Raw genomic sequence first — 24,357 nt, 5'->3', positions numbered from 1 at the left:
CACAGACACTGTACAGTATTTGGGGATTACAATCATTAATATCTAAGATCTAATGTGATAAACCTCCATGGTTTAGGCATAGGAATGGTGAGATTGGACTAATTTTAGTCTAACTAAGCTGATGTTACTCTAGCCTCAGTATAGGTAACAATTGTATAATTAATGGTGTCTCTATCTTTCCTTTGATACTTGAGTATGTTGGTCTGACAAGTTCACATTTTTATTGTTGCTTTGTATGTTTCCCAAGTCTTTGACAGAGAAATTGGCTTCCCCCACACAAAGATGCTTATTTATAGAAAAATCTCTTCTTGTTCAATACCAAATTGGTTTTAACTCCCACAATAGAAGATGGCCAAATATTACAAGATGACACATTCCCACTGGGCATGTGGATTTAGGAAAAAGCTAAGCAGCAAGCTAACAAAAAGCTAAGCCCTAAGACTTTCAGTTAAAACATTTGATAAAGAGGATGGGGTTCAGCTCCATCAAATCCTCTGTGCAAACTCAAAAGACAGATTCTGAAGGAAAACCTTCTGAAATGGCCAACTGCAGGAAACTAAAAATTTGTCAAGAATCGTAAGGAAACAGGTTAAAAGAACTGCATGGCAATCCAGTTTAACTTCAGACATACAGGGTGCGTTGGGGACTAGGTGATGTACTCTAGCTGATGGACTGTGCTCAGTGGGAGTCAGGAATGGGTTGAAGGGCTTTGCTGAATTGGGTCTGGAAGGTCTAGCAAAGCAAACAAGGTTTTTGGAAAAGTCAAGTGCTTATACAGGAGCTTCTCCACCAACACATACATTTAAGACAATCCTTAATGCACTAATCGTCCCTGTATTTCATATAAGTTGTTGGGGTTTTCTTTCTCTCCCAAGTTTCCCAAGACAGCAAAATTTTACAAAAAGGCTCATTTTAGAAATTGTGTTTTCCTTCCCAAATATAAAATTTTCTGGCTATTTCTGCACCTACTGTCTGAATGTGAGAGAACATTTGTCAAAGGCAGTGGAGAAGACTGCACGTGGCTGAGTGACCCTTCTAAATGTGCCTTTGTTTCTTAGCTGAGTCGTGTGAATTAACCACATTCAAGTTCCGACCTAAGATGCAATTACAAAGCAAACTTTGGTATCTAAGCCCCCCTGGAGAGGCAGCATATTTGAATTTCTGCTCACAACAGGGCAGGATCATTTCACACAAGCCAAAGGTGTGACTTTTCAGGCAGCAGTAACTAGGTCATTTACAGCCATCTGTTCCTAGCCTCAGCCTCCCTGCGGTCATCACCAAAGCTGTGTGCTAATTAATTTTTACCTGCTAACCAGTGGAGACAGCTCTGAAACTAACAAATCATCCAGTTTCAGTCAACAGCTCCTGGACTCCTGCGAGTGGCATTTCCATGAGACTTTATTACCAGTAAAGGTAAAGAGGTTTCTCTGAAAGAAGATCCCCTGTAAGGCTTCTGACCTTCACACCTCCGTGTGGAGCGGCCCTCTGGAAGAACGAGAAGGCTTCATCTGACTCTTCAGGCAAAGAACAGGAGTTACCTGTTCTTTGCCTCCAAATCTTCAAGCAAGTGCTTAAGCACATTCTTAATTTTGATTTGAGTAGTTAGGTATATAAATGCTTGGAGATACAGACTTAAAAGACCTGCTTGAAGTTTCATGGGAAGTCTTTGAGGCAGCAGGGAGCTGAATCATGTCTTCCCAAGTCCTAAGTAAGCACTCCAAACACTGCAACATCCTTCCACTACCATGTGGCTTTAAACAGGGCAAGTAACTTACTGCAATGCCATTGAAACTCCATTTTAAGCTGTGAGAAGATTAATACATAGCTCCAAACCAGCATGATTGTATTTCATTTGTTCTGAGGACTGATAAAGCAAACCCCATACCACTATGGGTTCTTCCAACCTCCCAGCACTATCCATTGGCACAACTTATACAGAGCTCTGAGGGGGTTTTGTGTACATGTTTTCCTTGCATATAGCTATGATTCCTCAAATGAAAAAAAATATTCACATTCTTCAAATGAGTTGTTTTAGTTCCACGGAATGAACCTGCTTTTAAAAACAAACATTTGTATTATCACAATAGTGTTACTTTGATTTAGTAGGTACTATAAAGGATCCAACAGGAGAAACTCATGAAGGTAAATATTGAAAGAAAATGTCTTTAGACCCATGAAACCTGCTCAATGGGAAATGACTGGCAAGAGATTATGATCTAGTTTCTACACTGCTGCTTGTGATTCTGTATCACAGTACCTCAGCTGGGGCTCAGAAAAGTGTGATTTATAAGGTGTGAACAGTGCGCAGCATTCATGAATAGCCCACACAAAATAAGGTCAAAATAACATCTCACAGAAAATATTATGCTCTCTCATGAGCATACAACAGCTTTGAATGGGAGTTAACCAAGTAGGATGGCTCCTAAACTGTAGCAAGGCCAGTTTCTCCCCAAATTCCTCACACAGTATCGTCATGGTGACTGGAGAGAACTGTCAGTTCACCTGGGCTCAGATATAACCAATCAATAAGATATTTGCAATCCTATCAGCAGAGATTAAACAGAATTCTAAGGTATATATTCTGTAATCCCTGCTTTTCAAGATGTATAACAACTATATAATACAACAGAAGTAAAGGAACCAGAAAATGACATCCTTAGAGACTGATACGGTTTTTTGTTAGAGAGCTGGTGCATCATATTCTCAGGCTTGCAGCTGATGCTCCAAGAGTGCAGCCAGGCATCTTCTTGCAGCTGGTTGCAGGACTGGGGTCTAAAGGCCATGGTGCCATGCAGGTAAGAAGTGAAAATACACTAGGCCAGGATCCAAGTATGGAGTAGCTCAAAACCAGGATCCCAATTCAAATCAAGGTGCCTCATCTTTATGAAAAGCAGAGGTCAAAAATATGGTTTTTTGGTTTGGTGCACAAATTTTTTTGCACAGCTGGGGCCAGCTAGAAAAGAAAGAGTAAACGTACCCATGGACATTTGTGTGGTAGGAATTGCACACGTGAGGAGGAAGAAGGAGCAGAGCAATGAACACTGGAGCTCTGGCTCGGATGTAGATCTGCAGCTCTGCACCATGTGTCAGACCCCCGGCACTGAAGCCTTACTCCTCCAGCTTTCCTTTTTCTCCCGGCAGCGTGCTGCAATGCAAGCACTGTGCATGGATTACAGCGCACGTGGGAGAGAGAGGGGGCAGGGGCAGGTCACCCACAACTCTTAACTCGGGCTTTGGTTCTCACAGGGGTTCAGTTTGTGTTCCAAGGTACAGGTTAGGGTTTCCACGGATAAAGCTGCACTGCAGAGAGGGCCAGCAGCATGTGCAGGAGCACGGAGGGCTTTGAGCACTAGCATGGCTCTCCCCCTCTTCTGCAAGAGAAGCAGACCACTGACAGCATGGCAAGACTCAACATTCTGCAGCAGCTGGTTGTCAGCCTCACATTCTCTTCTTTCTCAACATGCAACTTTGGTTTTTAAGCTTTTTTGTGTGTGCTATGAGACATGCATAAATAAAAATGAGTGGTACCAGGTAATTATCACAGCAATTGTGATATCCTTATGTAGCATCTCAACAAATCAAGGGAAGCTTTTTCCTTTTGGAGACAGAACATGAAGTGAGGGATACGAAAATTGCCTACATAATGCTGCCACAGGGATGCCTCTCAAATCATTTTTATCAGCAAAAAAAGGAAGCCATGTCTGCTGGTAACAGCTAAAGATCACGTTCTAATTTCAGCAGTTGCAGTTAACTCATTCCCAATGGAGATGCACTTACCGTGAGAAGGTTTCTAACTGCTTCAGCACTGAAAGGAAACAAGCATTGAGTCATTCAACTGCAGATCTATATGCAAATATGCTTTTTGGCCCATGAAGGGAAAGCATATAGAATCCGCTGCTATAATGCAGTCAGCCAAACATTTCCACGCATTTCTTATAATGCAAATGCTGGGGAAAAAAAAAAAATCATTTACCAACCAGTGTTTTAGCTGTCCCTATACAAGTGTGATTATTGGCATGCACATGCACTCTGTTAGGGACAGAGCGTGTGTATAGGAAATATAGGCACACTGCATACCTAGAATTGGTAAGAAAAGTTTTAATCAATAGATATATTCCCCTTGACATTGAATGGTTCAACAGTAATATTATTAATTTTACTCAAAGATTATGTTTATATCGTATATAATTCAAGATATATTAAGCCAATACATTACATTTTTATTAAACTTCTGAAGACTGTAATGTGAACTGTTCCATTTTTTTCAATTATTAACTCCCAGAATAGTGATTCTGTATAAAGAATCTAGTTCCACACAATATGGTAATTTTGGTCTGTTGACCTCTACTTGGGCCTACAATAGAATCCACATCACAGCTAGCCCAAAAAACTTTCTTAAAGCAAAGGTGATTTAGTATAAAGAATGAATAAAATGCTTTTACAGTTAGGAAACTTCTGGCTTATCCTAAAGCATACACTTAGTGCTAGGAGGGCCCTAGCAACTAATATCTAAGGATATTAAAAAGAAATAATTCTTTTGGTGAGCAATGATAAACGTGAGGCTCTTTAAAGAGTGACTTTTTCAATGAATTGTGTAAACAGATTTCCACTTTAGAATAAAATCTTGAGCAAGTTATTTCACAGCAGGGAATGAGAATTTCTTTTTAATTTGAAAAGGATAAGAATGAAGAAAAATACAAAAATATTAAACGCAGTAAAGATCAACATAAAATTATGATGCAATGTCAGAAGGTAAGTGTTCTCGAACTGCCATGTGGTTTTCTGCCTAGATTGATCCCTGCTGTGAGCTTGTGACTGAACAGAGGCAGGGAAATCCCATGGGAGCTGGTCTCACACAGGCATCGGGGAGGGTTTAGAATGGAGAGTGCAGCTTGTCACCAGAGATGAAAAAGCAAAACTGGGACCTCTGTATTTACTGGCAAAACTCACTGAGCCTGCTGACAGGTATTCAGAGGGGCATCCACATATCCATATAGCAAAATTCACGAGGATGATCCCTTCAAGGCACTAACATGCAGACAGATGGAAAAACTCTGTCTCTTCACCAAAGTGGCCGAGGGCTGTAATGACTGGGGCTCAGCACCATGTTAAGGTGCAGCCCAGCTCTGCAGAGGCAATGGGGCTGGGAGAGAGGGAAACACAAATGGGAGTTCTGCTGCCATTTTTCCCCAGATGTGCAGCTACTGATAAACAGCGGGGGAGGAAATGGCTTTCAAATAGCTACAACTTAAAAAAACCCCCCACAGCTGAAATGTATGAGGATGTGCATTTCAACTGATGTGAAATACATTCCTGTTCTACTCTGAAGGGCAGATTAGCACCTAAAAATTTGTTGAACTTCAGATGTAAATTCCAGTCCTCGTGTTTCTATGATACATATGCTCACACTAATTTTCGCGGATACCTGCAGTCATTGTTGAACTGTGGCCTGAGTGTAGAGGGAAGGGCACTGCCCTAAAATTCTAGAGTAACTCCAAGGGTTACCCTGGAAAGCTTAGATGATATATAATTCCCAGAGTTATTTTCACTGCTCTTCGTATTTCACTCCCTACATATCTGTTGCTACAAATATCTCAAATCTGTGAGCAATTAGATACACAAGAGTTAACTTTACAGAAATACTGCTTAAATTCAGAGAGGAAAGGGTGATTGTTAAAAATTAATATTATTAAAAATTTCTTCTAAAATGGAGTCATACATACATATATTCACCTTATCTATTGATGAATGTAACATTTAGAATGCTCATGCCCATCTTTGGTTTGATTAGCATGAAATAGACTGGTACCTCATTTAGTCTAGAAGCAATATTATTACTCTTTTTTTTCTCAGCCAATATCAACAGTCTATTATAGTATAGGCTCTTAAAGCTAAATTTCTGTGAAAATTTACACTCTAGACTCCCTACTTGATGTTTTATAGAAATGTGCATCTTAAACATTAATTCACTAGACAAAAAGAAATATTTTAGGACAGGGAAATTAAAATTGTTGTGGACTGTTGCAAAAAAAAATTATACTGAAAAATATTTTCCTTTTTGCAGGCTTCAATTACTCTGAAAAATATTTTTCCTTTTGCTATAATTATCATGTGTCTCTCTCATATGTATTTTTAATGAACAAATTCACCTGATAAAACAGATTGGATCCTGATGGAGCACAAAAAAAGTTCCCTAAAGAACCAGTTGTGACCTTAGATGGGGCAATTATTTCTGAGCTGAGTGTTCAGAACATGTTCAGAACTTAATGGTTTCTCCCTGGCAGCTCATTCTGATTGGCTACTTTTTTTATTTTTCCATTCTGTGTCAGGACTGGGTAAATTGTGTGCTGCTTTTTCAAACATCTCCCTAAATGTCTCTTTCCATGGCAATTATATTGTGTTCAACTCTGTCCTGGCAGTGCTGAGCTGTGTGATCTCCTATCACAGGGCAGGTTGCCTGTCAGGGACTGCTCTCTGCCTCCACCTGCCCTCAAAGAACAGAGCATTTAATTGTTGTCTTGGACATTAGGGCATTCCTAGCAGCAGAACCAGGCAGTGCTTTCCACTTGAAGCTCTGAAGGCTGGAGACTTTCAGAGCCCAGAGGAGAACAAGCTACCCCATCTCTAAATAATCACAAAGTAAAGGTGAAAGGAATCAAAGGAAAAAAATTAGAAAGGAGAAGGCACAGCTGAGGGAAGGAATCGATGGGGATGGTATGAGGACAGGAAAATACAAAAAAAACTAAGAAAGAATGGAAAAGCCCTGTGAAAGACAAGGAACAGATCTCCTGTGAAACAGAGTTTCCAAGGGTAACAAGCATTCTCTGCTGTGCTGCTCCAGCACCTGCCAGAGTGATGCAGCAGCACATGTTCAGGTACCTGCTTGTTTGAGGAGTATCAGTGAGGTCCAACTTCCCTGTGTTCCCCATACCAGGAGGTTTCAAATGTTACTCTTTAAACTGTTCATTACTGGAGAAGAGCAGCAGACACAGACCCCTGAGGACTAAGACCCTTGTTTGCACCCCACCCTGGCTGCAGAACCACAAACAGTGGTACCTCTGCTTGCTCCCTGGCCTGGGTATGGTGTCTGCAGCCCTGGGAGCAGGGAAGGGGATTTCCTAGGATGGGAACAAGCAGAGCTGTCATGGATGAGTGATTTGCAAAGCCAGGACTCATCTCACTACACTTCACCTAAAATTTAAATCTCTAGTCCAGGTAAGTTATTTGGTCTGCCTGTGAGATAAGTGGGGAGATCACTGCCCATGTAAGACTCTTCTCATCTTTTGACAGGTGTTTGTCTATAACATTGGGAAAAAATTAAATTGAAAATTCTAAAACTTCAAAAGGTAACCAGTCTCACTTTCAGGATCCAATTGCTAGGGATTAGGCTGATATTACTAAGGTCTTTGTATCAAACAATTTTCAAAATGCCATCAATCTGGGCTGGAATCAGAAGCCTAAGAGCTCATCAGCTCATCATCCTCTTACCACTCTCTCTGAATTGTTGCATTCCTCATTAAAAAAAAAAAAAAAAAAAAGGTGCCATAATCAATTATGTTGAAATAACCACCAAATTATCATGTGCTAGTATGTTAACTCTCCTAGCTGAATCTGCCATTAATGGGATTAAACATGCACAGTTTCCTTGGTTATCTCTACATTTGCATATGTTCTTTCCCTTCCCTCTTTTTATTATTTACATTTTTCTTCAACTACCAGCTTTTCTAGGCTTGTGAAATAATCACAGAAGTGAGGAACAGTCTGATGTAGCTTGCTGTAATTAAGCAAGATATTAAAGGTTTTTAAATAACAGGCCCAGCAAACACAGTTTACAAAAACAGACTGCAACTTCTTCTCTTAATCTGAAATAAATCAGGGAATGGCCAGACAGGGGAAGAAAAGAACAGAACAGAGGAACCTCCAGAAAACTAGTGACTCTTCCATGATATCAAGCCTTTTTGGAAAAAGCAAAAGCTCATTAAATTTTACCAATTAATCTGTAAATGAAAGGGTGATGGAGATTATTATCTCCGTTGCTTTTAAAGGAAACCAACTTCTCGCCTGGAAAGATGCTATCAGCTATATATTTCTCCACTGTGTACTATTTCTGAAGTTCTGAAAATTTTAGAGGATAACCTACATTGCAGATGCATTTATATTTTGCTGAATGATCAGAGGTGCCCTAAACATCATTGTAGATAAACCACAATCAGTGTTAATTTAAAAGTTCTAATCTTTGCCACAGAGAAGTAGCACTAAGTCTCATTAATAAAATGCTGATAATATTAGTAGATAGAAGATGCAAAGTTTGGCTTGTACCAAAAATTGGTCTCTGCTGTAATGTGACCTCAGATAATAATGTCAAAACTGTTACTGAAATATTGGATCAGTAGCACGTATGCAGTGAAGCCTCATTCCCTGCTAAGGTTTCATTTTTCTTACCTGGTCTCTTCTGTAGCTATAAAGAAACCATCATCTGAAGCATCGAGCCAATTTTGCCTCTGTCTCTTGATCACTGGAATGGTGCTTGTCTTAATGGCACTTGCACTGGCTTGCAAGGCCTTACCATTAGTCATGTGGATGTGGGGAGCAGCGTGCTGAAATGATAATAAAAGGGAAAGGTGTTTGTCTGAGAAGAAGCATAATTCCATTACCAAATTCTGCTGTACAGGGCAGCCTACACACGTCTCAAAACCCAGCTCATCGGCCCCAGCCTGTACCTGGGGGTAAGATAACAACCAACCTGTGCCCATTGACATGTTTTATGCATAGGTCTTAAAGCTCTTTAAAAACTAAATTAACTATTGCTAATGCCATTTTATACAAAAAGATCTTGAGGCATGAATCAATGCTATGAACTAAGCAGTTCAGAAACAGAAACTCATTGCTTTTAGGAGAGAATTAACATTTTCTGAGCAAAAAACCCTAACGTTCCAAGCAATGAGACACAAGACCTATTTTTTCATCCAAGTATGGCACTAAGCTAATTTCAAAAAATTCATACTTCTCACTTTGCATGTCCTTACTCTGCCTGTCTTTCCTTTTAAATAGAAGTCACTGAGTAAGACAAGTGGTTTGGTCCTGCTGCTTACCTGAATGGAAGCAGGAAAACAAAAGTTTATATCACCATGCTGGTGCCATGGTTCTTAGGTTTAGTTACTTAGGTAGTTAGAGCTACCTGAAATACATCTGCATTCATTCCATAACTGATAACATTAAACAGAAAACAATGCATTAATTTTCCACTAAACCTTTACCTGGAGTAATTGTGCAAGTACTCAGATCTAACAGGAGAAGCTGCCTTCTGACACATGAGGAGAGAATGAAAATGTTTTCTGCATCATTTGTAGGAAATGTTTTGGAAGAATACACCATGACAAAAATACTAGTCTTGGAAATCTTAATCTTGTTTCCCACATAATTGATTAGCAGCAGCACTAATTAACAAAAATTGGATGAAAACAGATATGATAGGAGACATTATACAGAGATGAAAATTTGCTTACTCTATCTCCCATGGATTCAACATCGTGTTTCTTAGGAAGAAGTACTATTTTCTTGGTGAAATAATACCAGTATTCCACATTACTGGTAGCATTTTTGTAACATTCCTATAATGCACACAGTGCTGGACATTGGTGGGAGTACCCCCTAATTAGGGCACCAACACCACCATCACTGAGTAAGGAAGGGGCTGGTAGCACCCACAAAGACCAGCAGAACAGAGCACAGAGCTGATCTCTTAAATCATGTCACAAAAACATAAAAGCCAGAAAAGATAAACAAGGGCATCATTTTTTCTGAACAATTCTTACACTCACATTCAAAGCATTCTATTCACATTCTGACACAACTTTCACCACACCCTGATCCACACCATTTGCTCTCTCCAGCAGGACAAATTTTATGCATCAGACAGAAAATTCCAGTATTTATTATGCTACTGTGAGTAACTGAGCCATCTCCTCTGTGATTCCTTAGATCTCATGTAAAGAAACCAAACCAGAAGAGGAGAAACAAGACATCAAAAGTGAGTGATTCACATAGAAATCTCTCTTAGAGCTAAACTATTTTATTTTGTCTTAAAAACAAAGATTTAGGGTGAATTTAGTTGTTGTTGCACACAGGGTCATAAATCTATCTTTGTAGCCTTTTTAAATATTTACCCAATTTTTTCCCATTTTTTCATTCAGTGCCTAGACTGCAGTTTGGCTTTCACATATTATTTTGTATTGGCTTTGGTGGGGGAAAAGACCTAAAAGACATGTTACTAAAAGTAATTCAGCTGTTATTTAGAATAAATTCAGGATAAAGTACATAGGTGCCATGGAATCAGAAATTCATTAAGGTTTTTAACTGCTGATCTCTTCTTGTACAAAGTGGGTAGTGCTCAAAAAGAGAGTAAGAAGTCATGCATGGAAAACATTGCCACACATCAGATTTCCCACTCAGGATTTGTAGCTGGCAGTTGCCAGTGCCACACACAACATTCAAGGGCTCCAGTGGTATATTTTTTGTTGTGCTTCCCTCGTCAATAATGGGTTTAATTTATCTTATATAATGGTTCTGATCTTTTCCCAGGCTGCTTTCTAATACACCACTGAATGTTTCCTTTAGTCAAAATAAGAAGTGCAGGCAAAAAATGTTCAGGAAATATACAAGGTACAAAAAGTGTATTTCCTATGGCATAAACTCTGAAAAACAGTGAAACCTGATGGAAAAAGTACTTGTCTTTTCACAATACTTTTTCCCCTGGCAGAGCCAGATATTGCAACTAATTCTGAACTTCTGTTTTTTCTACTTTTATTAGCCCCTAACCCTCATTCCAGGCAAGAGATAACATTATAGAAAATGACACAACGCTTACAATATAACCTCATTTCTGTTGCATCAAATTGGTTAGAATTTTCTCTTTTATTTCCCTTCTATCCCAGCCCTTTCAAGCTATTTGAAGAAATTAATTACATTTCACATAAGGACAAGAGAAAATAAGATCATTTTTCTCCAGTCTGTGCCAGGGACCACATTAATTTCAAGTTAATAAAAACAATTGAAGCTCTTGACCAGGCAATCAGTTCATTAGCTCCTCTCAAAAAATATATTCACCAGTGTGTATGAAAATGAGCATTCAATGCCACTGTCACACTAATATCAACACCAAGAGCAAAATGAACTTTCATACAAAGTACTCGTTAAATGCTTTTCTTTTATGATGATGATGAATTCAAATCTTCCCCCCTAGCACACAGTTATGCCAGAAAGGTTATGAAAGCCTAGGGAATATTCCCTGTGCTACCAAAGAATTCCTTCTCATTTAAAACCCTGCTTGCAGCAAGCTTCAGTAATTTCCTTGCCATGCCACCGTGTGCAAGCAGCTGCTGGTGCTTTGATTCTGACAGTGTACATCACTAATGAGCTGTGCTGTGAGTTTGCAACAGAGCCACTGGTGCTAAGGGTCTGCATACCAGGGGCACAACTGAGCAGCACCTGCATCAGCAGTCTGCATTTTGGACAAATCTTCCTCCATGCTGAGTGACTCCTTCCTCCCAAGTTCTTCATCTCAGTCTGAGTACATTCACTGAGATCTCTTGTTCCTCTAGGACAAAATTGTTCCATGCTCAAAAGACATCAGGAGAAAAACATCTGAGTGCACTTGAAAGAAAAAACTTCTCAAGACAAAGGGAGTTCTGATTCAGGCAAAGTTACATCCAGTAAAGAACACAAATTTTAAGTCAGCAGGGGGCTACCTCTGGAAAGAATCTCCCCTGTCCAGCAGGTGGTGTCCATGCTGCAAGACCGAACACACCCTCAGAAAGCAAAGGCAATCTTTTCAGGGTCTTCAACAAGGAGGAGCTTACGTAAAGACTGTTTGTTGTACAGCTTCACCTGTCCCCTGCTGATCCATTTCTCTGCTGCTTGCAAATGCTGCTCATCAAAACTCGCCTGGCAGGCGCATGAATTTCCCATCTGCATTCATTTCACAGCGGGCAACTGAGATACCTCCAAAGTTCAAGGAATGCAGGAGATTCCTTCGTGAAGAAGTTACATGTCTTCCTCCCTCTCAAATCTTCTGGAAGCAGCAGCACTGAGTTACAACTGTAAATCCAGGTCTTTGAACACAAGGTGCAGTGGGCATAAGGCTTTGCTGTGGCAGGGAAACCAAGGAATTGGCTGTATAGAATCACTGTACACATGATATCTGCTGCAGTGGCATCTACGAGTCCAGTGAAGTCTGGATACCATTCCAAAACCACCTTATATTAAAGTGGCAACTGAACACAGCATTTTTATTAACAAGGGTAAATCTCCTGTCCTCACTGGCTCCCAGAGAAGCACAATACTGAGACACATGAGGGTAAGGCAGGAGAGGAATCCTGTACAAATTCAGAAATGGGACTCAGATCCCAAATCACAGTTGAGGTTCCTGTCTATAAGTTGCTCAATTTGTACTGCTACATAAGTGGCCAAGAATTTATTCATTGAGAGCCACTAAAAATTCTGAAAAGACACTGAGGTCTGAAAAGACATCCAGCTTTAAAATAATACATAACACCCACAGTCATTCAAAGTGTAAAAACTAACAGTGAACATTTGTACTATGGCTGAAGGAATGTTTAACTGAACTACCATAAATTCCTAAGTGGACTTCAAATGTTTTCCCCATTGTTTCAAAAATGAAAATATTCCCGATGCCTTAAATTGATATTTTAAAGCTTTTTTATTACATCTTAAAAAAAAAAAAAAAATCAATTTAAATCAAGCCAAGCAAAAGAAGCTCTCTACAAGGAGAAAAAAAGTCGCTAGAAGAAATCAGCTTTGCTCAGATGACTGGCAATAACCCATATTAAATGGTTCCCTATATTGTTCCCTATATTTTGCATTGACCTAATTCTACAATACATCATTTAAAACAAGTTTAGAATTACTTTAAGTTTAAATCAGGTATTGATTCTCTTTTGCCACACCTGAAGTATTCCTATTTCCAAAGGGATTAGCATTATACCTTTAATGAGCATCAGGGTTAGGGGCTGGTTTAGTTATTCATAGAAATGTGAGATTAATGCAAAAATGAATACCCTAACTCAGCATGAAGTCGCAAATGTTGATAATAGCATGCAGGCACACAACCACTTTGGGTATAGGATTTCATTTAAAAACCCAAAGGCTATTAAAAATGAAAGATTTTCAAACAACAGATCATATACAAGAAAATAACCAAGTAGTCATAGCAAGTGTAACTTTGGAACCTCTGGATTTGCTACCAAACCTTTCACAAACACCTACAATTGTTGTAATGATGAAAATCTAAGTCAATGACTTTTCTGTGCAAGGGGGGAAAACCACCAAAAAATCCCAAAAGAAACAACCCTCCTAAAAGATGACAGCTAACTTGCCAAAGCATCTGAGCCAAAATACTGCAAAGTTTATAGTCCCTGTTTGTCATAGATGGTACACAAGAGCTATATAACCTCTGAATAAATCATGCCTCAGAAGGCATCATTTTGAAGTAAACAGTTATTTATGGAAATCAGTAAATTAGTAATGAAAGACTAACCTAGGCAACCATCCACAGAATAAGAGGAAATTTATTTTATAGTTAAAACATAGAGCATGCCCTCCCTCTCCCTCCCATCACACAGATGCTGAAATTATTTTCTGGGTTTTTATTTTTATGAACAAGAATCTGAAACAAAAAACAGGTGGGTATCATTGCATTTATATACAGAAGAAAAATTCTTGTAATGTTCTCAGAAAAACTGCACTTTGTTTTTTTAGCAGACTACACTCTATAACTTGCTGGCTTTGGCTTTAACATAAATCTGAATCTTCAAGACAAGATCAGATTTAATGCCTTACATTATTTCACCACCTATAGATGCAACTTTAAAGACCAAATACTTCACTTTGGTAAGATAAAAGCTTTTTTAGATCAAAGCATCCAAGGCAGTAATACAAATTTGCTGTGATACTTTCATGTTCTGATGACTAAAGGTCATGCTTTAACTTTTTATGTTACAATATAACCATAATCAGTCAGAATAAAGGGGACTTCATTTCGGAGTAACTATTGCAGCAGCCATTATACATTGGCTCTCAGCAGTATTCCTTTACTACATCTGTACTGAATGCATCATCTCATAGTGTTGGTAATTCAAGGAATAGCATATTTTCTGGTTTCACTGACAATTTCTACATACTCACTGGGGAGTAATAAAATTTTCTTTTACACATTCAGTTATGCTTTAGTTGCAGAGAAGAGCGGACATTGCTCTAACAATTTCTCTCTAAGCAGAATACCTATTTTTATTTCTACTTTTATTTACTTAAGTGCAATGAACAATTACTGCACACTGACTGCAGAACATTAGCCTGAGGTCTCAGCCATCTGAGTTGTCAGCACAGAGGTCTGCAGAGGTTCACAACACAGGAACCTCAAGAACTTGAGCTATTTAAAAACCTTTTCCTTCTCTCTTTAAAAGTTTGGACATGTTTTGGTGTGAGAAAGAAATTATATAGGCAAAATCCCCACTCTTTTGGGTCAGTTTATAGAACTGTTCTGGTACATTAATGGAAAAGAGAGACTGAGTATCTTCAGAGTACAATTAATAGGACAAAAAGAGTACAGGTAAAGCAGAGTGAAGGGTTCACCAGCTTCAACACAATTGTCCTGCTCTTTTCCTGACACCAATACAGAATGGAAAAAACATTGAAAAGTTTTTCAATCCATTCCAAAATTTTATAGCAGAGGAATGCACTTGAATAACTGAGCATCTTCTTTTGAAATGTCTATTTAAAACAAATCCATGACAAACAAGGATTGTATCCCACCCAGCAGGAAAGAGAAATATCACTTTTTCCAGACATCTCTACTATTTTGAAAGGTTGTGATCTCTAGTCCTTACCTATTTATAATTCATTTGCACTGGATTATTAATGACCATTGACGATAAGGACAATGAACTATATTAACCTTTTATGCCCTGCAGAGTCAAGAAATCCATGTGGGAATTTACATGTCCCACAAATGCTGTACATACAGAAGAGGTAACTGAACTTGACGGGACACCCTAAAAACTGTAGGAATGGAAACAAACAAGCTGATGTCATGATTTGCTGGGGTTTATTCTAAAATTTCAACACTCGCCCCAAAAACTGGCCTTTCTCCAGAAGCAGAAAGCCCTCTCCTCAAACACAGGATAGGCATCAATCATTCCCTGTCAGAGGAAGGTTTTCTTTGTGTGAATTGTTGTTCAGCCCTTACCTAACTTTTGTTATGAGTTTGAAACAGAAAGAGACCGACAACATTTCTCACCCTATAAAAATGCAAGATAGACACTAAGGGCATGACATTTTTTTAAATAAAACTTTCTAATCTCATTTTTGAAGGTGTATCTGTCCCCTTAAACATTTACCTATTTCTGGAACCCAAATTATCAAACCCAAGCTAAAGTCAGAGACTGGCCTCTGAGGAATGTGATGCAAGAAATTACTCAGCTATTGTTCTGAACTTTAAATGTGCTCTGACTCATGTGATATAGACAGAATGCAAGAAAATTTATCAACATTAACTTGACATAATCGAAAATCACTTTAACACAGAACACAGAATTGTAACTGGATTTTTCAGCTATTCAAACTGATAGCACTGTTACCTCTTAAGCTCTTCGACCTCTCATTTTTTGACAAGATTTCTCATGAAATAAAGACAGACTCATTTTACCTCTACAGTGATATTGGACTTTATAAAAAAATGCCAATGGCTTAGGATACTACTACATCTACTTCATTTTTAAAGGAAAAATCATAGCTATAGACAGATCAATACCTATAATCTCCTCTATACTTACCATTATTGTTCTTGTTGTATGGCTGGATGATTCTGGAAAATAAAAGAACCACAGCGTATTAGAAAGTTTTCTTTATCCACAAAAGCCTTATTTTCTGATGCTCACCCTGAAGGCTACTGTTCAGCTACAACAATGAACACATCAAAAAATGCACAGACTGGAAAGATTTCTCAGGAAACGAGCATAAGACCCATCATTGGTCCTGAATATATATGGCATGCTATAATATGCTGTTAAGTGCACCGTCCTCTTTGCTTAATTATCTTCTTCTGCAAGAAAATATAAAAATGGAACTAATTCATAATTCATGTTTGAAGAAGTAAGGGGTTTTTTTCCATTTTGCATTTAACATATGGCATCATGAAGGATTAGCTCTGCAGACAAAAATACAGATAGTATCAACATAATTCCATTACTGTTCCCATTTCAAAAGCAGTTTTATAAAACTAGACAACCCTTTTTCTGAGAATTTTGAGATGGATGCTCAGTTTGAAAGTGACAAAGCATATTGAGAAATGCAACATGCAGAAATGTTAAATATTCTCCCCTATATGGTAAATCTGGAGTCAGTGAACTGAACTCATGGTTATATTTATATAAATTGCAGAGCAATCACTACTAGCCAATAACTAACATAGATTTCACCCTGCTGTTTAACTCAGATTACTTTCACTTTTTTCTTTCCCCAAGAACAGAAATCACACTCTTTGGCTTTAAAATGCTATAGTTCACATATTAGAGACATTGTTCTTTTTCAAAGCAGTGCAACTTCAGTAAAAAAAATCAACATTTAAAAAACCTGCAAGAAAACTCACTGCTGGTCTATAAGATGCAAGATGATACTGCCACCAGTCTCACAGACTTGCTCAAAAATTTGGGTAGGACACCTCATGGGCTATAGCAGAGTTCTTAAGGAAGGGACATTTATCAACACTACATGCAGTTCTGCATAAAATGTACACAATTCTGAATGAATTGAATCAGCAGAGTCCTAGTTCTGCAAGTGAGATAAATGCAAAATAATTACAATTTCTTTATTCTTGCCTTGGTTCTAAATTGTGACTCTTACAGGGTTTCCAGCTGGTATCACACAAAGAATTATTGAGTGATATTATTATTGTTAAAAGTAGTATTAAGGAGATTAAAAGGACATGAGAACAGCTGCACATCTCTTTCTGAAAAAAAAAAGATGATTACACTCAAACTGGCATTTCTCTTCCATTTTGAAGAGTCACCTTAACCAGCATGAAGGTGTAGTTCAATCACTGACAGAAAAAAGATAAGTCATTTTAAATATCTCAAACTATAAACTCCAACATTCAACAGAAATTCCTGTATCTAGTGTACATTTACATTTGTACAAGTCTTCATCCTCAATCACTTATAAATAAAAAACATTTATATTGTTAAGGTCACATTGACAGAGGTACTGGAATGTGAATACCTACCTAAAGCCAGTGATATTTTAGTTGTGGGCTCCTCTACCAGCCCTCCTTTCCTCTTTTTTTTCACACAAAAGTTATCATATATAAAAATACATTTAGGTCACCAGTCCTCCAGGCAATTCTTAAACTGGTAGTATGAAAACTAAATATTGTGACAGTCTACTGCTTCCTGATACTTGAACATATTTGGCACTCTTATAAAGTAAGAGAAGATCACAGTAGAGTGAAGAAGTCTATAATCTGTTAATTTTTTATCCTCAAAAAGTAATTTTTGTTATTATAATTTTTTTTTTCTTTTTTTTTGGACATCCCAGTAAAATAACATTTCAGGACCTGAATGTTCCTGAGAAAACCCAGGGACTGCATTCATGGAATAATGAATAATTGAGACAAAAATTCATTCCACTTATAAGCCTAAATACCCAGACAAAAACCCCAATGAACTTATCACCAAGAGCACAGTATTTCCTGAAGAATCCTGAACTTAGGCAGAATTACCTGGTTAAACACAAAGAATGGGGCTTCTTGTCTCTTGAAATGCAGAGGAGATAAATTACACAGCACTTTCAGTCACTCTCAAAATGATCAAAGCCAACAAACAAAAATCCATACTTTTTATATGGAGATACTTGAAACCTTCCCTCTTACTCAGAGGTGCTGTGCTTTTGGCATAGCTCTATATGCCAAATCTATAAAAACTATGCTTAGCCATGATTGTCCCAAAATACTCAGACACACTCTCACTCAGTTGTCTGTGAAACTGAGAAGATCTCCCTAAAATGAACTGAGGAACAACTGAATTTTCCTGGAAATTGTTAAACAGTGTATTTTTGAAAAGAACCTGACAGACACTGTTAATGCAGTGCCAGCAGCAGTTAACTCCAGGATATTACCATATTGATAACTCAATAATAAAACCCAGCAAAGAAGTGAAGAAAGATCTGTTATATTTGTAAATGTCCCTGTTATATCATGCAATAAAACCACTGTCTGCTTTTTGCATGTATTTTTCTTGCTGTAAATACTGAAAAATCATCTAAGTTGCCAAACATTAAAGACCTGAGTATATCCATTAAAAAAAGGTAGGAAAATAACTGTTTAATAAGTAGACATAGTCAAAAGAGTCTAGGATCTAGCAGAGACTACTAATTGAGGTGCCATTGTTACACAATTTAAACACTTGCATACTCTGATACACAATTATTCAGACTTTAGAACTGAGGAGATACCGATTTCTTCCAGAAAATAATTACGCCCTGACTTGGCAGGTTCTGAAAAACACTTATGCATGGACACACCAGCCAATTTTGCAGAAAACTTTTAATTAAGGCAACTAAAGAAGAAAGGCCTTGCTTAAAAAGGCAGTCACACGGCATTCAAAACTTTTACGAAAGGTCTGCACACCACTGTGAACTCCAGAGCATCAGAGCTTATTTAAAAACCACAAATATCTTGGTGTTGAACAGAACAGAAAAAAAAACTTTGGATGTTCAGTTTTATCTGCCATGTTCTAGAATGCCTTAGGATTGTTATAATCTGGCTCGAATTTTAGTGAAACTGTCACCACTGGACACTTGGTTTATAAATGAGGTCTTACAGCAAAGGATTTTGTGCAGGACAATGATCTGTACTTGCACCACTTCTGCAGAAGGGAACTCCAGGATAGAGACTGATTCTCCCCTTAAGGCCAATGAAGTGTAAGGGAAGTGGATTGCTCCACTTTAAGCAGAAATGGTCAGACATCATCATCACTAACAAGGGTTCTTAGTGCTGTGATGCAGGCAAATTGCAGTAAATGCAGCTTCAGTGCTGACAAGATGTTTATAAGTTTATCATTGGGGAGAAATTGATGTACCAACAGAAGAAACTGCCTAAGATGCTCCTGTTCCCTTTCTACAACATATTTATTTGAGCTCAAAGAGGAATGAGTAAGCTGTAGTAGAAATTTCCTCACAATAGAATGTGCTTTACCAACCATATTGATCAATCGTGTCTCCCTGTTTCCAGGCAGTAGGAGACCATAAAATTTCCGCACTGTGAAACCATTTAGGCATAAATCAGGAAAATGTACACTGCTAAGGGATGGTGTCAGCTACATAATTATTTCAAGTTTACATATTATTCCCCAGCAATATTGCTGTTGTTATTTTTTATTCCCTTAAAAGTTCTTCAGGTCAGGACAGAACCCATGTCAGAACCCTTTTCCAGCTGTTCACATGTTATTTGTATATGTGATATTCTTTATTTCTGCTGATAGAAAACTTAATTACCTGGTATTTCTGGTTTTTATGTAACAGGATCATTGACAATACTAATGGGTGAAACATGTCCTACTTTTAAAACTTCCAGAATAAATATGCTTGAAGATAATTTGATTTTGACATGTGGAAAATAAAAGCAGACTGGCAATAGCAGAGCTGTTTAATCCTAGCAACCTCTCATCTTATCATGGTGCATAAGACTTTAAAGGTTCATTTCACCCAGGACGGACCACCTTATAAAAATGCTGAGGAAAGAAGACTGCTTCATTATTTCTTCTGCATTTGGGTTATGAATGTTTTGAGTAACCAAACATAATTGTTATTTTCCTCCCAGTTTGTAGCAACTGAACAAGTGACTTTGTTAATTCAAAAGTATTATTAAAAATAAATAAATATGTATCTATGTCTAAGAATAATTTTTGAGGAAGACCCTTATTCTCCCAAGACAGAAATTTTAAACACTGGAGAAAGAATATACAGATGAAAAAAAGAAAAACCACACAAAATTATCACAGAGCAGACGCAGGATCTTTCCAGTTCCACTACCGAAGCACTTTGTGAAGGTGCCTTGCCTATTGCATTATGTGCTAAAATTGTTAAGAACTATTGCTCTGCAATCACAGCTTACAAAAAATAATCAACCTACTTGACAGTAATCATACACAGAAGTGCTTTGAGTATGAACTCCAGATCTTGAATCCAGAACACGTAATTCAGGAGGTAATACGCTGCTAATCCTGTTATCCAACAGACAGGATTCTCTTTCTGCAACTGTAATTCTTTAAAATCATACTGGGGGAAAGTAGTGATTCTAGGAATTAAGCTCTGGCTATCTCCATTGTGGTTTAAATGTTAACTTAATTACAGTGTTGTTTGCTGTTTTAAGAGCTGATTCATCCTGCCAATTAGAAAAGCCAGGGTTACTGCAGTTTCATGTCTACATGTTACCTGTATATTAAAACAGGAAACACTGATTCAACAGCAGAAATGGGGCACTTTATCATGAAGTGCCCTTTCCTCTACGTGGGATCCCACATCTTGCTCTTTCTGATCCCTGCTGTCACCAGTATTACCAGAAACACGTGCTGCACTGGTGAGTTCAGGGATGCAACACTGCCAATCTTCCATAAGCATTCATTTCCTTGGCACAGCAAAAGCGAAGGATCTATGGCACAGTCGAAGCAGTGCTTTAAGGCATGAATGTGACTCTAGATTTGTGCTTTTCTTGTGAATCAATTGTAGGCAAAGAAGCCTTACAAAACCAAAGATACATTTTTGAAATAAAGGAATAAATGCAGAAGGAATTCATAATAGTCCCTTATTCAATTTCTAATGTACTTTCACCCTGGGAAATAAATCACATTTCTCAAGATATAGTAAACCTGAGCATTTCAGTTGAATGGAAATTGTATTTTGACTTTGGCAAAACAAAAGTAATGGCTGGCTGTATTTTAAAAAAACCACAACTTGCTTAGGAATAGTTCTTTGTCAGAGGAAATCCAAGGAAACCTGGGTTTGCAGAAATGCTTTTGCTCCTCCCAAGCACTCCTGTGACCAAATTACACTGCTTACCTTTTCTCACTGAAAAATACCCTGCACTTTAAGCAGTCTTCAGACAGAGAATGGAAGACTGTCCTTTTACTTGTCACCCAAGGAGCTCAAATACTTGGAAGATAACTGTAATGTGAATTCAATGTACATGTTTATCAGTGTGAGAAAACAAATCATCTTCTAAATTTAAGAATTCTAGGGAGAAAAGATATTTCTCTTCTATTTTTTTGACAAAAATATTTTCCTCCTACTTGGCTATTTTTCATGTTACGTCATGATATCATTTGCATCACTGGGTTTGGAGGAATGAGGACAAAGAGGGAAGTGGAGAAATCATCAACTCACTGTTTTATAATACAAAAATTTAAATAGGGGAAAAGAAACTACTCAAGATATGCAAACATGAGATGCACTAGTTTGGTTCTACAAGGGATTGACAATGTCAGCAGAAGCATCCTGGGGTAATTAAGGCTTGCATCATTTTCTGGGCACATTCTTTGGGCTCTGGAAGTTGTCACTAGTTCATCATCTTCAGTATCATCATTTGTACTTCTGCAAAAACGAGTGAATTTACTGACCACAGAAATGTAGGCTTTAGAGCATTTTAGTTTTCTAATCAATATTTAAAATGATTGCTTCTAAATGCACAGTGAAAATAGAGAGAAATTGTCTACTCTTGTGCAAGTTTCAAAAATTAAAGGTAAAAACGTTGTTAGGTCAATCTCTTGAGGGTCAGAGATGGTTTTAATGACTTTGTATAGAATGGCAGGACTAAGCTCTTAAGTATTTCCTATAATGATATAAGCATAAAAGCAACATATTTGGGGAAGTAACTAAGAGCCATAAGCATCTTTTCATAGTCCTTTGCTTCCCCAGTAAATGACAGTAACACAGCATCATTTTTTCCTGAGAGATCTATTTTCCATGCTCACATTTCCATCAATACCAGTGCACACATTTGACTGAGAAATCTATAGCTGAATATTTTAAAGCATTTTCTGCCTATACTAAAGACCAAAGCTAGAACACACATGTCCTAAGCAAACTTCAGAGGGAAAACTGACTGTGGAGCAATATATAGCTTTTGTCTCCCACTTTTGGGAAGAGTGAGTATACACAATCCAGCATTAATCATACCTTGTGTTTCAGCATGGAAGAAATGGCAAAAGTGGATTCACATAGGCGCTTGTTTGTCACAACACATTCCTTCTCGTTCAGTCAGAAATCACTGGTATGTTAAACGAGGTTTACAACAATTTTGGTTTATAGTTTATTAATGTGTAAAAGAAAATCTAAGGTTGTCTTTTTTAAAGTAACAGAGTGTCAGATGTTTTTTCATGCGCAATCCATGCCGCTCCTCTGCCACCGCAGCAGAACATCTCCATCTCTACTGAAAGATAGCATCGTGATAACAACCACCAGACACCTTTGAGAACAGACAACTCACTCACTGCTGAAAAATTTCAACCTAGAGTGAAAGCTCCTTCCTTTTTTTATGTGTACTTTCACATAGAGTTATGTGAACTTAATTATAATGAAGCGTGTATTATAATTGTTTTCTCTGTTTCAAGAAAATTTGGGAAAGGAAAAGCTTCAGTCTCCCTGCTTGTCAGTTAGGCTGCTTATATTTTCATCTGTTTGTCAAGAGGAAGTCACAAATTCCCCATGGAAAAATAGGATCGAAAACTAAGCCTTTCTTGCTCATCTCCTGAAGAGCCAATAGTATCAGTCATAAGCATAGAGAGAAGGATTGACCAGAACAGCATCTAAGAAAGAAGGTACATTTTTTTGAGGTCTTTCTCCATTTCCCAGTTTCTCATGTCACCTTCTCATCCTACTGGGCCAGAGATGTGTGGGTTCCTAGGAAAACAGACCCCAAAATTGTTGCCTCATTCCTAGATACTTCATGTATCTGCTGCACACTTCAGTACATTCAGGAACAGAAATTTGACTGTTGAAAGAATCCTCTTTAAGGCAGCAGGACATCTCAGACTGAAATACAGCACAAAAGGTAAGGGCAGGGCAGAGAGGAGGAGGATCAGGGCTGTTGAATCATGTCTTCAACTAGGAAAAACTGGATCTTTTATTTTTGCCCACAACTCATGAAAATGGTATCAACAGGCACAGTCTGATTTCTGCACCTCATTAGTGACGATGATGCCTTGGACATCCTGCTGATATTCTGGTTCTCATGCTTGAAAGGTATGGAAATGCTTGCCAGATGGCAGAGATTATTCTTGTGTAAAATACCTCTACCTGATGTTTCCAAATACTATAAGCAAAATTACCATTACTCACCCTGCCAAAACAATAGACTGACGTGAAACTTGACTATTTGGACGCACTGGTCCTCACAGTTAAGCAGCTTGTGGGAGAAAGTAATTGCTTGGAATAATTTCAGACACTGTAATTTAAAGATCAGATTCAAAATATCTAAAGCACTTTACAGTCACACCTAAATCTTCCCATCATCAACTCCAGTCACAAAATTGGATACATGTAACCTTCTGCAACATCGTGATTTTCTGAAGATGGAATTTTCCCACTTGAAAGAGGCTATCTTCACGGCAGAGAACCACTTAAATATCTTGTGCTGACTTTAATTTCAGCAGCAATTGAAATGCTGCATCTCAGAGTAGTTAAAAGCTCCACCGTGTACATTACACAAAAACTGCTCAAAGTACTGTGACTTTTTTTTCCAGAACAGCAAAATGCCAGTTCACTGGCATTTTTCACTACATCTTACAGAATACAAGATTTGCTGTGGTTTGAAAATGAAATGAAAAACACTTTTCTAAGATCATCCAGCAAAAGTCTTCCTCCTAAAATAAGGGACACAAAAACCTACTAGATCCTCTCTCTAGCTACAATACACAGTGCAATTTCTTAAGCGGTGCAATTTCACTCGTGTCCATGCCTTACACCCATGACTGACACTCAATAACGATATCAGGGCACAACATCCCCATTTATGAAGAGATAAATGAGCTCCCTCATCATTCTCAACAATGATCGAGCAAAATCAGTCAAAAATGCCAGACTTCCTCACCCCTATCAATTGCACCAGACCCTTTCTGGAGGTGCATCCATGGAAAACTAAAAGGGAATCTTGTCCTGCATTGGCTAAAAACAAAACTCAAGCCAATGTAAGACTTGTATAAGAAAAGCAAATCATATTCTTGTTTATTTTCTTAAAAGCATTTAACTAAATGTTAACGATGTTTCTCATAATCTTCCCCCACTTCCCCACAG

The 24,357-nt window shown here is 38.0% G+C and overlaps 1 protein-coding gene across 1 annotated transcript in view; it reads right to left on the bottom strand.

The window, feature by feature from the left end:
- The window catches only part of MTA3 (metastasis associated 1 family member 3), a gene marked incomplete at its 3' end in the record, with an annotated part of 132,582 nt that overhangs the window by 8,822 nt on the left and 99,403 nt on the right, over positions 1-24,357 (bottom strand). Inside the window, exons 17-18 of the mRNA XM_082276670.1 lie at positions 15,849-15,880; positions 8,443-8,597 (exon numbers count right to left, since the gene is read on the bottom strand). Coding sequence (XP_082132796.1) covers positions 8,443-8,597; positions 15,849-15,880 — 187 coding nt within the window. The remainder of the gene's footprint in view (positions 1-8,442; positions 8,598-15,848; positions 15,881-24,357) is intronic.

Source organism: Coloeus monedula (assembly GCF_965178545.1).
Source record: "Coloeus monedula genome assembly, chromosome: 2".
In the NCBI taxonomy this organism is placed as follows: Eukaryota; Metazoa; Chordata; class Aves; order Passeriformes; family Corvidae; genus Coloeus; species Coloeus monedula.
The sequence above is the reverse complement of the archived record's forward strand: the minus strand, read 5'-3'. Positions and strand labels throughout refer to the sequence as shown.